Here is a 15,677-nt window from a genome sequence, read left to right on the forward strand (position 1 = left end):
AGTTAAGGAGAGTTAATGAAATATCTGAGTTTTGTTTAAGAGGAGAAGGGAAGGCAATTTCTACCTGTTAACATTTGTTGTGAGCATATTTTAATGAAAATTACTGTATGTATGTCTGGTCCAGTGGACTAGCCTTTTATGTTTAGGAATGAAGTCTGAAAGTAAATAAAAACTTTTAGGAGAAAACAGATAATAATGGTTTATTGCGTTTGGCAGTCTCAGATAACCAGAAACCAGATATTTACTGTTTCATTTGCCAAAATATTAAGCACTGTGGTTGCTTAGGATGGCCAATCTTCACAAAAATCGAAAACATAAAAAATCTCAAAGTTGTAGATGAAACTTTTAATCTTAAATAAATGTTTCGAAATTCAATCTAGATACCTTTGATGGCTGTGAGACTGTGTATCCAATGAGTGGCAGACTTGCAACTGGTTCATCATCCTTTAAATTTGAATAAACCTCTTTAAATAGTTATTTGTCAAAAAAATTTTATCAAACTGATATATCAGTTAAAATTCTTCTTTGCCAATACTTCATACAACAAGCAAAAAAGATTTCAAAAAAATTTCTGTTAGAAAATAATAAAACGATTGAAAATGGCAGCTTATGTAATGTCTTCAAACATTTTATGTTAAATTCCTGGCTGACATTTGTTACATCAAATCTGGAAGTTCTATTTTCTGGCATGATATCTTTCATGAGTAATGATCAGCTTTAGGATAATAGAGAAATGAGGATCAAATTATGAGATACTGCAGATGAACTGTAGTGGTTTTTTGTATAAGCCACAAAGCACCGTCATCCTGCTTGAAATGCACAAGCAAACCTGCAAATGCACTGTCGCCAGGAGCAGAGGTGGCGCCAGAAATCTTCCGACAGAGGGGTTGGAGCTTCCGACAGGGGGGCTAAAATGACTCAAATAAGCAGTTTTCGTACGTTATTTTGTCAAATTTGCTCTGATAATAATCTAAAATTTCCTCCGATGGGGGGGGGGGGGGGGGCTAGATGCTTCTGACAGAGGGGCTGTAGCCCCCCTAGCCCTCCCCTGGCGCCACTACTGGCCAGGAGCAATGGTTAGGCTATGCATAGGACCTGGTAACTAGTAGAACATTGTGTAACCAACCTCGCAAGATCTGAAGAAGAACAATGAGAAATTTGTGAACACGACCCAGAGGCGTTGCCATTTGGATTGACTTTCGAACCTTGTAAACAGTTCACCACTGAGGTTATTCTGTTGAATACAATAAAAAATAAATTCAGATGACAGAAAGTTTAAACCCAAACTTTCATCTAAGATATGATGTGGATATGAGAAGTAAAGATGGTGTTAGTTCGCTATATCCCAGATACGGTTGGACTTAATCGAGACTTAGTCGAGATAAAACAGAAAATTACATCAATTTTCAGACAAAGGAACATTCAGTGGAGAATGAAAAAGAACCAAAAAACGAGGTGATGACAAAGAAACCACCGACGACAATGAATATATTAATATTCTGGACAATAATATTTTTAGTGGTCTGGTTTATACTTTGGTTTAATGTTTAAGAAAGAGTTACTAAGCAAAATTGCCAATGTAATTAACTTACTAAACGAGCTTACAAAGCTACAATACGAGCTTTTTGTACGGCAAGTTGGATGTGATTTTCATAACTTTTCCCCTCGTATAAGCCCCCATCTAAAAACTGCCTAAATTGAAAAGCCTCTAGGAAACTTATACGAGGATTTTCATAACTGCAAAGTTACTCTTTATCGTTTACTGGCTGTGATACAAATAAATTCATTTAATCTATGCATAATCCATTTTTTCCTTGTGCAATTTACTTACATTCTTGTTATTATAGAGTTATATTGAACCGCACGCAATTTAGTGTATATATGGCTGTGATACAGACTGTATAACAGAATTGGGACATGGTCGATAGGTGGTATGGACAGATACCCAATCAAAGATGCCGTCCAAGAAAATAGGTGTCTCTTTACCTGAATCGAGGTTTTGTATTCATTCATGCCTATGCTTGTATGCCTGTGCCAGCAAACCCGACGCGTGGACAAAGTTCTAGCACGTGAATGATTTCGTTCTAGTGTGGAGACGTCCTCTGCTGTTGATATCTCCTCGTCTTCTGATTCTTCATCTTTCGAGCGACTGTTTATTGTGATCGTCGTAGGGTAATTAGCAGCAGATAATTGATCTTTTGTGGAGAAAGAAGAATTTAAGAAAATGTTTGCCTACCTTCATTGTCAACAACCTGAATCATGATTTTCATCTATTTAGGATACACTCACTTCTTTTATAACAAACCGTCTATAAAAACCATAACCTGACCACCCTCAAACTTAAAAACCTTTTGAAAACCCATCATATAAAGGTGGGGCAAAAAATGATACTTCTCAATGGATCTTGCTTAATTGACATAAATGAACATAAATAAGAGCTCGGAAAAATAACCAGTACGGCGACAACAAAGAAATATTGCTAGTGGCATTTCAATTTGTTTTTCAATTGACGTGACATACTAAGCTGCATTTCCAAAAATCAAAGACGAGTTCCTTGAGACTAATTACGTGTTAAAATTTCATGTTATCTGGTGTCACATTTTAGGCTTCTAAGAAGTAGCTCTTAAGAATATGGCATTTAAAAAACCTTTTAGAACTGAAATCAACAAAAAATTAGGAAACTGAACGCTAATCCTGAATTTGTTTTTTATAACAAAATGAGATAAGGGTGATTCACTTTTGCACTGCATACCATACATAAATTTTGTGCTCAATTTTTGTACCTATTTCTTGATCTCTTTGTAACAAAGTTTGAAAACCCGAATTTTACCACAAAGATTGGATGACATACTTGCACATTAAGCTATACAGTACTTAAGCACAAAATTGGATTGGGCATACACGACATACAAGGTATAGCAGACAAAAAACAGTGTCGTTTTATGTCTTGAGTTTTCACGTGACATCTTTAATGCCAAAAGGCTGACGAGCCTATACAATGTGATCTTGAAACATTCTTAGATACAACAGCAACACAAAAATGTGGCAAATCGATGTTTAAATTACATTACTCTTCTTCTATATCGTCGCTGCAAAATTTATAGTTACCTTTGCAGGAATAGCAAGTGAAAGGAGAGCTGCTATCATCATTTGCTTCGGAGTCGCCATTTTGCTTTGCATTGCAAGTCGAACAAAGGGCCTGAAATAGAAAAAAAATGACAAGAGGTTGTCTTTTCAGCTCTAAACATGCATCCGATAACACATGACTTAAAAAATAGCCTCTATCATAGATTCTAACACCCTAATAGTTATATTTAACATTATTAGGTTCAAGCAATCTTTTGGTGGTACAAAAATTAAAAATGGCTTTTGGCAATGAAAAAATGGCTAAAAAATGAAACATTTGAGTATACTAAAGCTTTTCGTCTGACATTCTTCAGAGTATAAAACGTCAGAACATAGATCGCAAACTCTACTGTAGGAAATACATATTCAAATGTTTAAAGGCAACATAGAATTTAGAGCTTAGAAGTTAAAGATCAAAATTTGCATAAGTATTCCGACAAAAGCTTAATTGTACCATTCTTACCTAAGGGCAATAAAGAAACCAATTATGTTTCGGGCCTGGAACAGCAGCACTGCGTGGGATACACAGTTAACTGCCAAGAAATATTTTACCATATGAAAACATAAAGACGCTTATTGCAAAAAGTTGGATGAACAGATAGTGGTACCTTTGATTTGATCTTGTTTACAGCTGTTGCCAAATCCTGTAAAGATCAGATTCGAGAAAACTAACATTAGAAAAGTGCTGTTATATCCATTCAAACCGACAATGCGTGCAAGGCCATCGTTTCATTTAGGTGTTTAGGAACTTGTCTCTAGTAAATGAAATCTAGAATTATGAAGACAAGAGTCCGTTTTCCAGTTGGATTGAATGGTTGAATGAAGAGACAATCAAACAGCAAGCCAATCTATCCTGCCAGGTCATTTCAATATGCACCTGGATGTGAATTTTCATTAGGGTTTCCGTTGGGTCATTATCCAGAAGTAAATACTTAAAGGAGTATCAGAGTATCTGTATAATGTGTTCCTTTTTTATGTACAAACTTGGAACTTTGTATAATGAAAAGATGTATTTTGTTAATCTTCGATATAAAAGCAAAAGACAGATGCGCGAATAAGAACCTGGGCGACCCACAAATGATACTAGGAGCCCTAAACAGAAAGTCTGCATGAAAGTCATCTGATGACAACGTACCTCTAGCCATTTCAAACGCTCTTCATGAGAAGTGGCAGCGAGATGAACTGGCTTTCCCGAAGAACTGTGTACGGTGAATGTGAATAAGCCATGCATTGAAAATCCCCCCTCCTCAATCTAAAACAAAAAAAACAAACTTTTTTCGTAAGGCCACATTTGAAAGATTAGGTTTTTATGAAATTCTATTCTTTTAATAAAACTAACTTTGAATAAGAAGTCCTAATTATAAAACTACTCAGCTCAACAGCCGAGATAAATAAATAAAGAAATGTAAAATTGCTAGTTCATAATTTATCATTATGAAAACTATTTATATCTATAAGAATGTGCATATTTGACTGAATTAGCATACAAAAAGCAAAAAGTAGTTTCAATATCATAAATTTTTATTCTTATTTTCTAATCAAGAGGTGTTTCCATTTTCATTCTTATTTGTTTATTTGTTTTTCAATTGCTATTAATATAGTTTCTTATTACATGCATGTTGGATAAAGTTTGATTAAAATAGTAACAAGCAAATCGAGAAAGAATAAGAAAGAACTTATTTAATTATAAAGAAAAAAACTTTCTAACGTTGATCAAAAAGACGAACAAGGAAACTGGACATTAAGTCTAAATACTAATATGGTTTCAATAGAATTAATCGGGCACGCCGCTGTTCCTATTGGCTCATGCTTACCTTAATGCTATGAAGTGGTATGTGTGCCCGAATGCGGAACTGGTTTTTCTGGGTGAGTCCTTTCGTAGTGTACAATAGCGTGTCTGAAAACTATAAACATTAAGGAATATGGTATCATTGTAGAAATAGCAGTAAACCAAATTACAGAATATCTTATAGGCCGCTAAAAACAGAGTAAAATCTAAGCACATTTTCTTCACTCCTGTTGGCTTTATTCGCAGTGTCAGCTTTTCGGAAGTCAGTTCTTTTTTACTAAAAGAGTTTACATCTACTCGTATTTGATCATTCGATCCTGTGGTAATTTCTTTTTTCTAAAGAGTTTAAAATTTGCCAGTTGAAAATTCGGAACATTTTTTCAAGACTCCGAATTGGTCTTTTAGAAGAAGACCTGGCCAAGAGAGCATCAATATCTCAGCAGGATGTGTCAAGAATCCGGATAACATGATTGGACTTTTATCATAGCCAAAAGCGATCTTTTCCAATCTGGCCTTCTAAAGACACCATTGATAGAACAATGCCAAATGTTCCAAGGACACCTATCCATAAACAAAGGTGGCTATTGATTGTACTGAATTCTTTATTGAAATGGCTAGCTCAGTGCAGTCTCAAAGAGCAATATACTCTCAGTTCAAGCATCACAACACTGCTACAGCCCTCATTGGAATTACCCCTGCATCCTGGATTATGGAGCCTCTTAATTCACTGAAACTCTCGTGACATTGTCGACAACCGTACACCGTGTCGATCTGTTGTATGCTATGTTGGCATTGCCTGAAGAGCCATTAAGGGATGTATTCAGCACAGTATGTGAGACATACATATGTAAATACCTTCTCTACCGAGATTAGGCTCAGGAAGAAGAATGTTAAAAAAATGACGAAAAATTCATACCAAGAAAAACATTCTTGGCTGTGGGTCTTTTCTAGAAATTTTGTAAAGGCAGCCTTCCCGAATGAATTCCTAGAAGGCAAGAAGGAAACATTAACTATCCTTCCACAAAAAAGAAGGTTTTATGACAAAAACAGAATATAGGAATGATAAAAACATAAATACAGTGCAGTTTAGATGGGGGGTTGAGAGACTGAGCGAGGCAGCAGGAAGATTCAGGCAGAGTTCCAGTTGCAGCTTAACTGGCGTAAGAATGTAAGGCGGTTGTGCCTTGCGCGAAAAGAGCTAGTGAATTCGGATTTCTTAACTTTTAAACGCTATTTGGTGTATAGAACAGGACAATTCTAAGTTGCTATTTTGAGTTTCACTCTTAAAGTGATCAGAGTTGCGTGAACAGCTTTGCCTATACGGTATCGAGCACTTCATGACAGACCGGCATACAGTAATATATAAACTTATATATACTCAATCTGTAGACAGTACTGTTTCGCCCTTTGTGGGCTCATATATCGATATTAAAGGAGATAAACAACACGCAGGGACCGCACAAAATGGAAAGCGATCCAGAGAAAATTTAATATTTATACAAGGCAGTTTGGAACCCAGTACTCAATTGAATACTTAACTCTGTTCAGGGTATACAAAATGAAATGAATGAGAAAAATATAATTTGAAAAACCAAAGAACTAAGAATAGGGTATAAATTGATTGACATTTCGTCACGAGTGTAAATCTCCGTCTTCGTCGTTGCAGGAATAGCAAACGTTAAGTCAATCTCGCGCAGAAAAAATTGCAAGACTTGTTAACAGTGCTCGATACCATGACAGAAATAACATTCTCAAATCTTCTTTTTGAAGGTAAATAAGGAGCAACAGGGCAAAAAGTTTGAATAGATATTCATCATAAAGCCAAAAAAACCATGAGAGGATTAGAACTTCTCAAGGACGAACAAATAAATAAACTAAAAAGGGAGAAAAGTTACCCTTGAAGGATGGACGATATTTTCTACGTCAATTAAATCCCTGTCAAGTTCAATTAGCTTGTGAAGATTTTCCTGGAATAGATAAAAAATAACATCACTTTCTGAATTTGAAACATACCCACCCCTCACTGGTATTAAACAGCTAAAAGGAAATGAAAGAATATTACAAACTTTTCCTCTACTTTCAAAAGAAAAACCTCACCTAAAAGAAATACCAAGTTACACTAACGAACGTTATGAAAAGATATCATGAGAAGCTGTTTGGGCTTGAAACTTTAATATTTTAAAAACTCCATAAGCCTTGATTCGCATTTATTTTTAATCATTTGGGATAAAATTAGTATCAGGTATCAAATAAAATTACTTGAGATGGGTTCTATAAAAGAGGGACGGCGCTTTTTACTCCAACAGACCTTTTTTGATGTCTGTTTCTTTGAATATTATAATGTCTCTTTAAAGTTCGGGTTAATGTTTTAAAGGATGCTAACAATGTAAGAATTGATTTAAAATAGTTTATTGGTATGATAATTGAGCGTGCTCATAGTGCAAAAATACTTACAAGCATCGTGACGTGGTCAGAAACTAAATCTAAAATATCAGAAACTTCCAAGTAGGCCGCCTTTGTCAAGCTATAGTTGACTTCATCCCCATTCTGACATTCTTTATAAAGCCCTGAAACAAAAACAAGTTAAAGCTAGATTTTCCGAACAACGAAGAGTAATATATTCGATTGAACTTTTTGAGGAATTTACAAATAAGAGCGATTCTCAAGTGAGAGCGATTCTTCAAACCATTTTGTAAGAGTTCTAGAAGGCACTGTCTTTGAATTGGAACAAAACAAAATAAAGAAAATCACAAAGTACAACGTTCTGAACTTTTAGCTATTTCTAATACATGGCATTTTCCATTAACTGTTAAAATTTCGAAAGTGTACACATTTTAAGCTTCACTTTCACTGCAAGGTGCTTGCTTGAAGGCCATTTGATTGGAAGTTTGCAATATTGTAAAAATGAAAGTGGAAACTTACTGGGAAAAATTCCTTTGTAGTACTGCAGTCTTTGAGTTGGTTTTAACAAAAAGGTATTGAGCGGAAGATAGCACACTTTGTCAAGCTAAGAGAAAAAGGAAAAACAAATCAGCCTTAAAATCGACATGGTAATGATAATATATTATTTATAAAAATCATTATCAGACCCACAGAGACGAATGATTGATTAATCGGGAGGGCTCATCCTTCAGTGCCAATTTCTGTGCAAATGTAAGCAGGAAAATTTATTTCCTAAACATTGGCAGACCAGCTTACTACAATTATGAAATAAGTTTTTTTAAAAAGCACATTAGGTTTGTGCCAGTATGCGTCGAACATTGCCAGACTTAATTTTTTCAATCTTCTATTTCTGATTTCATCTTAAGAAATCTTAAGCAAATAGTGCAAACGCAAAATTCAGAAAACAAACTACGAAAATTTGAACAAAGGCCAGTGCAGTACAATGTTTAGGGGATTGTGCAAAATAAAGCAGTAGACATGAATGCTACGATGAAAGTAAACGTGAATTAACTTGTCTGTTTAGGCCAAGAAGACATTTTAAACCGGCAAAGCTTAATGATATTGTCACAGTCATGGCTACGATTCAGTTTGCTAAATGACGTTATAAGTAACGATTCTCAGTCGAGATAACATTCCAGAACGAGGCAAAACCATAAGTTATATTATTTATTATTGATGCATTATAAGCAGGAATGACGTACATTGTTTAAAGAAATAGACAAGATAAACACCAAAGATGATTAAGAAGCTTATACCAAGGCACGAGCATGTTCGTGAGCAATTGTAGCCAGAATCGGTGGTTTTGTCAAGAAACTAAATCGCCTTTATTTTGAATTGCTGCTACTGGCGTGCTTCCATTACCAAGAATCACTTCAGCAAACACACGAAAATCCAACAGAGCTAAAGCTGCTAAGAAAACGTTTGTAGTTTGAATTACAAAAATTAAAGCCATGTACCTCAAATTCTTTGCAAGCTACGCTGAGTTTTGGTGACTTGATGATTTCTTTGTGGAAATTCAAAAGAACCTCATCCAAATTCTTCACGTGAGTGACAAGTAGCTGTGTAATGAAAATGAAGGTAATTCATAGTCACAGACCATTTGAACACAATATGGTTAACAAGAAGGTAGCCTTAAAAACAGACCCTATTATACCTTATACGATTATGGTCTGTTTATCACAAGTAGGCTGCAACATTATAAAAAATAATATCACTTTGGCGGTCATAACAAACATACTCCATCCGCTTTTAAAGTCCATACTGGTTGATGTTGCATGAATGATCGTTAAAACTGCTCATGAAATGCTGACATGAACCCAGCTATTTTGTGATTGGTTTAGATCAAACTATTTGAACCTTGATTGGCTTACACCAAGATACAGCCTCTTGAAGCATGCTTCATACACTGTCTTTAAGTTTTGGAAACGTTTTCCTGGAGCTTGTTATACCCCACTGTTTAATCCATATCTCAAAATTGGACCTTGTACTATGCAATAAAAGCTATTTCAATTCTCTCAAGATTGCAATTTTCAAAAATAGAGAATTGTTCCTGGGCAGTTAATCTTCAACTGCTTACAAAAATGAACTAACTCTTTATACATGTAGCACGTGTCAGTTCTTATAAAATGTTTACTTCCTATCTTATTAGTTCTTGAAGATATTTCTCAACATCTTTGGTTACATCTATCTTCTTAACCGATTCTTACCTGTTCAATAGGCATTACGTAATAAGGTAACGGTCCTTGTCCCTGTGCTTCCACTACATTATCACAAACTACATAAACACACCTTGAGGTTCTTCATATTACTGTGCAGGACTTCTCCGATATTCATGACATTGTTAGAATCAGAAGGATCTGCCTCCCTGTAAGTGTCATTGAAGACAAAAAGTTACGCATAATTTTGAATTCGAGATACCCCCAAAAAATATGATATAATAGTTACAAAAATGACCTGCTGTCTAATAAGTCTTTGGTTAGATTGCAGTTACCAAAGCAAGTCGCATCGGAGCAACTTAAGTTGGGTATGACGTGAGTGAGAGTCTGGAAAATCTTTGACTTGAAGCACATGTTGGGTTTATTTTGTCGCATTCAAAATAACGTTACAATTGGTAGCTTTTGTGTGGTTGGATTGGGAGCAAGCTGACTCTGAATTGAAGTGTACTTCTGGGCAAAATGAATAAATATCTAGCAATCAACGTTTGGATTAGTTTCTAGCAATTAATTTTGATAGGTAAAAGTCGAGGAAGACCCCAGAGCATTAAAAACATGAGAGTGAGTCACAGTTACTAGTGACATGCAGAAATTCTTTATGTTATTGGGATGGAATTTTCATTCATCTTATCAAGCGTGAGTCCAAAAACGGGGGAGTATAACATAAAAAGTATGAAATGTTTTTAAATTTGACCCACCATACTGATACTTTGTCCTCCAACTCAGCAAGAAATGAGCAATGAAAGTCATAAAGGGGGTCGATATTTCCAAAAAATAAATCCATCAGTGAATCTGGCATGAGGCCGTTTGCGGTCATTTCTTCTTTAAAGGACTGAAGAAGATAAAAAAAATCACTTAGGATTGGTTTCAACTAATACTTTTCTTTGAGATAAATATCAGTAAGAATCCTGGTGAGATAACATTAAGACATCTGATCGGAGTCATGTATTATCACGGATATCGTGTAACACGGCAAAAAATAATCTACAAATATTCCAAAGTATATCTGATAGATAAAAAATCTTATGAATAAAATCAGATCAGGTTGGCTTAATTTTGAATATCTGATGAAATATGAAAGAGTACCGACAGTGGTCATTCATTTGCTGCCTTACGCAGGGACGCCATGAGGTTTTCATTTTTTGCAATCGTTTCAAACATTTTACTTTCATCTGAACTGTTAACTTTGTCTGAAGTGCGGGAAGCCAATTCTCAACCTTGACTTACTGTCATATCGTTTTTACAAGTTTTTACAATATCTTCAAATCAGTCAAATTTTCAAAAATATCAATAAATACTGAATACCTGAGAAGAATTTTTCAGCTTAAAACTAAGCAAAAAGTTTCCTATTTGTAAGTAATGTTTAGCAGAGGGGAAATGCAGAGGAAACTGCCTTGAAATTGCAGCTACAAAAAGACAGAACCTTAACTTTTTTAAAATATGGCCCATAGCTTATAAATAGTACCGGTTTTATTCAAAAGTGGGTACCGCTGTTGTATCATATAGAAAAAACTAGACTGTTAAATGAACCTAATGGATTTACTTACAACTGTCAAAACTTCGAGGTCTTTAACATATCTACAACAAAAAGTAAAGGAAACTTAAATTTCAAGTGCTTTGAGTTGGAAGGAACTGATGTCGCCAAAAGCTCGTCTCGAATGTAATCAAATATGACCAAGATGCAGGCAAAATCATACCAAGATAGGATAAAATCATACTTAATACACTTGCAAGTACCAAAGAAACAAAACTAAGGGTAAAAAAAATGCGAGGAAAGTATAACAAAGTTATAGTATTACATAAGAAAAAAAGCTACCAGTTTTACATAAAAAGGGTGTTTAAGGTGCATCATGAGCATTTATCAAGGAAATTAATACCATTCATAAACTTTCAGCGTGCCTCGACTAAACATGTTTTTGTTTTGACTTTATTTTGAATAAAATTTGCCTTGTGGCTATCTTCAACGTTGAAAAATATCACATCACTCACGTTCGCTCTGTTAGGAGAATTTCGTTCACCATGTGAAATAAAGTATCCGGTATCTAGAAATTAAGAAACAAAAAAAATGTAAGAAATAGCAATAAAAAGGTGTCAATTTGAGTTGTACAGACAACGCTTGATTTTAACTGGACGGTACAAACAGTGATTCAAGTGTTAAAAAGATGGCTAAGGCAATTCTAAATACTGGTTTCAAACACTACAGAAATAAATATAAGATGTTATTAGACACAGCAAAAATAGTTGATATACTAGCGAATTATACGGTCAACTTGAATAACCAACGATCCTAACGTTCCAGGATACAATTTTTAGTTCTCGCGCGCACTATTCAAGTGGCGGTGTTCCTCTCTGCCATTACTTAGTTCCATTCCCTTTCTGTCCTTTCCGTAGTGTCCTTATTTACTGTCATCCCGTGATCAACAAAGTTGTGGTTACATGAATAGATATTATTGACCTTTCAGATTTAACATAAAGGATCCACAGATAGAAAAGAAGTGAATTATAAGTGTGTAAAAACTAAATTAAACATCTACAGTTATAAAGCTGAAAGATCAAACGAATAATACCTTCATATCAAGCTCAACATTCCCGTTTTCCTTATGTTCGACTGAAAACGAATCCTTGTTTTTTGAAACCGGGTCACTTTCCATATCACCGTTATGTTGTGACAAAATTGCCTGGCCACTTTCTTTGCTGTCAGTGCCATTGGAAGTGGATATCACTTGCACCAAAGAATCTGAAATTTGAGACATGGCAATGGAAAATGTACGACACGCGAAGATTCGATAGCCTGGTTTACATTTTAAATAAGCTTGAAAACAAAATGTAGCTAAGAAGAAAGGATTTTGTAGCGAGCAACAGAAAAGCGATCGATCTTTTGCGAAAATAGAATGCAGTAGAGATTGATCGCTTGCGAAAAGCAGAGTACCGAACGATCGTTCGGTAAAAAATTATTGGTCCAAACGCACCAGCTTGGCAAGCGTGCCATCATAGTTAGAAACAAAAAGAAAACTTTCATCAAAGAGAAATTTGTCTATCGTTAACTACCAAATATTTTCATCTTTTCCTTCGATCACAAAGTCACTGTAGTCCAAGCATGTTACCACGACTAGCAATTAACAATTGTCAATACGCCTGCTGTTTCTCAATCCTCTGTCGCAATCTTTTAGTTTCTCTAAAGTCACTCTCTAAGTTGCAGCGGGATGCTAAGCAAATGGTGACAAAGCTGGGTACCACGACAAATATCCGAATGTTCCATAAAATCATATCTACATCGTTTCACAGAACTAGCTTATCTTTTGATTACCATCTAGCTTTGTATTTTATCATGAATGTTGAACAAAAAACTTTCCGAATGCAACCAAACGTTTACCATTCTCTAGGCCATGCGGTAGTTTTGAAGAACTCAAGCAATATTTAAAAACCACCCTTAAGTTTTCTGCTGTCTTTTGAAAAGGTATGAAACAACAAAACACCCACAAAAGAAGTATAACAAAAAACACAATTGCAAGAAAGCATCGCCAAGCAGTTAAGCTCTACGGGTCATGGAAAATTATCCCTGGACAGAAAGTGTTGCCAAAATCGACGATGGTGACTCGCCCTATAGGCGCTCATTCGAATTCCCATTGTTTATAATGCTATCAACCAGTCCGGTTGGTTAGCGGTATTTAGTAATCTGATTGGCAACCTTGCAAATAGCAGGCATAATAACAGCAAATCAGATTCCTGTACACCCCAAGGGACGATACCCAATCAAACTGCTGCCCATCGACCTGATTCCATATCACAAATGGTCTTCTTCGCGAGAATTTGCATTTTTTGACCAAGGATCTCTCTCACAGTATATGGCTTCACACCACTTTTGATTGATTCGCGAAAGCTTAAAGATGGCTAAAAGATTGTGTTGGTAAGATGCGTGTCCTTATGAGTAAAAGATTTAAGGCAGCCATGCAACTAGAAGCCCGGGTAAAGAGCAATAAATCAAAAATACACAAAATCTTAATGCTTAGATTCAAATTCTTGAACATCTAATATATCTGAGCTTAATCTAAGCAACGAATCATTGGCTTTAAAAGCTTAAATACTATAAAAAATAAAGAAAATACGTAAAAATTCATTTACGGCCATTTTACAGAACAACGAACTCTGAACATAAATAGCGTCATAGCTTACAAACGAAGGAGAAAGTTCGAAAGAAATCTCGATCGCAAATAAAAGGCAGTTAAAAAAGGGAGATAAGAAAGAGACTTTCCTCAAAGGAAAACATTAAACGACTTGGAACAATGATCAACGAGATTCTAACTTTATGACGAGAGTAAGCAAAGTTATATTTGAGTATTCTTGATTAGCTATGAAAATATAAACGTGCAAAGGTGCGTACGATAACAATAAGATAAACGATTTGACTACAAGCAAATACAAAAAGAATGATGAAAAAAAAAGACAAAGAAAGGAAAAGACAGTAAAAAATTCACAATAAAATATTTGCTACTACTTAAAAAAAGTAAAAACATTATAAGTTGCACAGACAAAATGATGCTACAATTATACACATCTTTTTCCCTACTTTGGTACCACGGAACGGAAAAGAATCACCTTTAAGCAATGAAAACTCGTTTTCTATTCGAGGTAACAACTTTCCATTACATCCTAAAAGCATAGAGCTTTTGCCTCAACCAGAAGACTTGTTGTCAGCAAGGAGTAAATTGCTGTGAGAAAGTCGTTGAAAACGCTTTCCGTTGCAAGACAAAAGGGGATCAATCTCAATTTACAAGGCATTTTGGCCCCAATTTACACCCAAAACAAAATCTCCTTATATATACTTTTGGAGAAACCGAGAGCCTTTTCCCCAACAAAAATCAAATTGCAAGTCATTTTCACAAATTCAAATGACCTTCGACCGTATGTAGAACCATACACTTTGATGCTTCGTACGCCTTAAAGACATTTTCCACAACATTTGCATAAATTCCTTTGTTTCTATGGCTCAATATGTTAAAATAACTATAAAAAGTCACATAAATTTTGGTTCTGTCCTAAAACGACAACGGCCAAAAGAAATTAAGCCAGCTCTTAGTCTTCCTCCGGTACAGCAAGCAAGCCACGAAATGGACATCCAACAGAGGCTTGTTTCAATGCACATCAACATCGTCTATATTTCTTGGTTATTTGAGTTAACGCCTGTTGAAAAGGAGGCAGAATAAGAGCTGTGTTAATTTCAATTTGGCGTTGTCGTCGGAAAATTAAATTGGCGTTGGCTTGAAAGATTAAGTTAGTAAATATCTTCCCTCTAGACCAAACGTTAAAATGGTGCTACAAGTCATGGAAAACGTGACTAGTGACATCAGATAAACTAGTGACATAACATGGAGAATGTTATGTCAATGTGCAGAACAAGACAGCACTAAGTTGCATTTCCGTGTTTCACGCGGAGGCAACACCCTGAACGGACCTGTTTTTATACCAATGCGTGTTCAGCATTGTCTGTATGGCATCAAGCGTATGAAACAGATCGGTGAAACAGTAATCTTCATCAATAAGATAGATATGATAAAGAATTGCCAATTGGAATTATTTGAACGTGAAAACCCAGTAAGTGCGACGCAGATGCAGTGGAGAATGGTGAAATGAAACAAAAATGGTTGATTGCAGTAGATTTGGCTGCAGGTACGAAATGCAAGCCTTATCGAAGAAAGTTCAAATGTATGACGAAATAGCAAAGTAGAATCAAGGCCAGCAGTGCAAAACAAAACTTCAATGACGGTAACGGGTACACAGATTTTCAATGTCAAAAACTGTAACACGTTTAAATGACGACAACACAGATTTTCAATGCCAAAATAAAGGTGATAGATACAAGAGTGATAGAACAAGGGATACAGCCCACTGAGCTTAACAAATATATCAATCTAGTTCAAGGGACCAATGCAAAGGTTGAATGCAAGAAATCGATGCAAGAGACCGAAGCAGCATACTTCAATTATACTATAACCACTTATGAACTGAAAATGTACATCTTTTGTTAAATAATGGAAGCCGACTGCAATGAGAAGAAATAAAAGATAGAAGCATATCTAAAGTATGATAATCAAGCTCGATAGAAATAC

The 15,677-nt window shown here is 35.4% G+C and overlaps 1 protein-coding gene across 1 annotated transcript in view; it reads right to left on the minus strand.

Moving 5' to 3' along the window:
* Positions 1 to 15,677, minus strand: part of LOC148957593 (FERM, ARHGEF and pleckstrin domain-containing protein 1-like) — a 33,096-nt gene that overhangs the window by 2,560 nt on the left and 14,859 nt on the right. Inside the window, exons 17-33 of the mRNA XM_089115106.1 lie at positions 12,138 to 12,307; positions 11,560 to 11,612; positions 11,118 to 11,148; positions 10,269 to 10,402; positions 9,647 to 9,722; positions 8,815 to 8,916; positions 7,838 to 7,922; positions 7,370 to 7,482; positions 6,811 to 6,882; positions 5,832 to 5,900; positions 4,941 to 5,030; positions 4,262 to 4,378; positions 3,735 to 3,770; positions 3,109 to 3,199; positions 1,987 to 2,195; positions 1,127 to 1,234; positions 385 to 444 (exon numbers count right to left, since the gene is read on the minus strand). Of these exons, the coding sequence (XP_088971232.1) occupies positions 385 to 444; positions 1,127 to 1,234; positions 1,987 to 2,195; positions 3,109 to 3,199; positions 3,735 to 3,770; positions 4,262 to 4,378; positions 4,941 to 5,030; positions 5,832 to 5,900; positions 6,811 to 6,882; positions 7,370 to 7,482; positions 7,838 to 7,922; positions 8,815 to 8,916; positions 9,647 to 9,722; positions 10,269 to 10,402; positions 11,118 to 11,148; positions 11,560 to 11,612; positions 12,138 to 12,307 (1,616 nt within the window). The remainder of the gene's footprint in view (positions 1 to 384; positions 445 to 1,126; positions 1,235 to 1,986; positions 2,196 to 3,108; positions 3,200 to 3,734; positions 3,771 to 4,261; positions 4,379 to 4,940; positions 5,031 to 5,831; positions 5,901 to 6,810; positions 6,883 to 7,369; positions 7,483 to 7,837; positions 7,923 to 8,814; positions 8,917 to 9,646; positions 9,723 to 10,268; positions 10,403 to 11,117; positions 11,149 to 11,559; positions 11,613 to 12,137; positions 12,308 to 15,677) is intronic.

Source organism: Rhopilema esculentum, chromosome 21, assembly GCF_057945365.1.
Source record: "Rhopilema esculentum isolate cy_ngs chromosome 21, ASM5794536v1, whole genome shotgun sequence".
NCBI lineage: Eukaryota > Metazoa > Cnidaria > Scyphozoa > Rhizostomeae > Rhizostomatidae > Rhopilema > Rhopilema esculentum.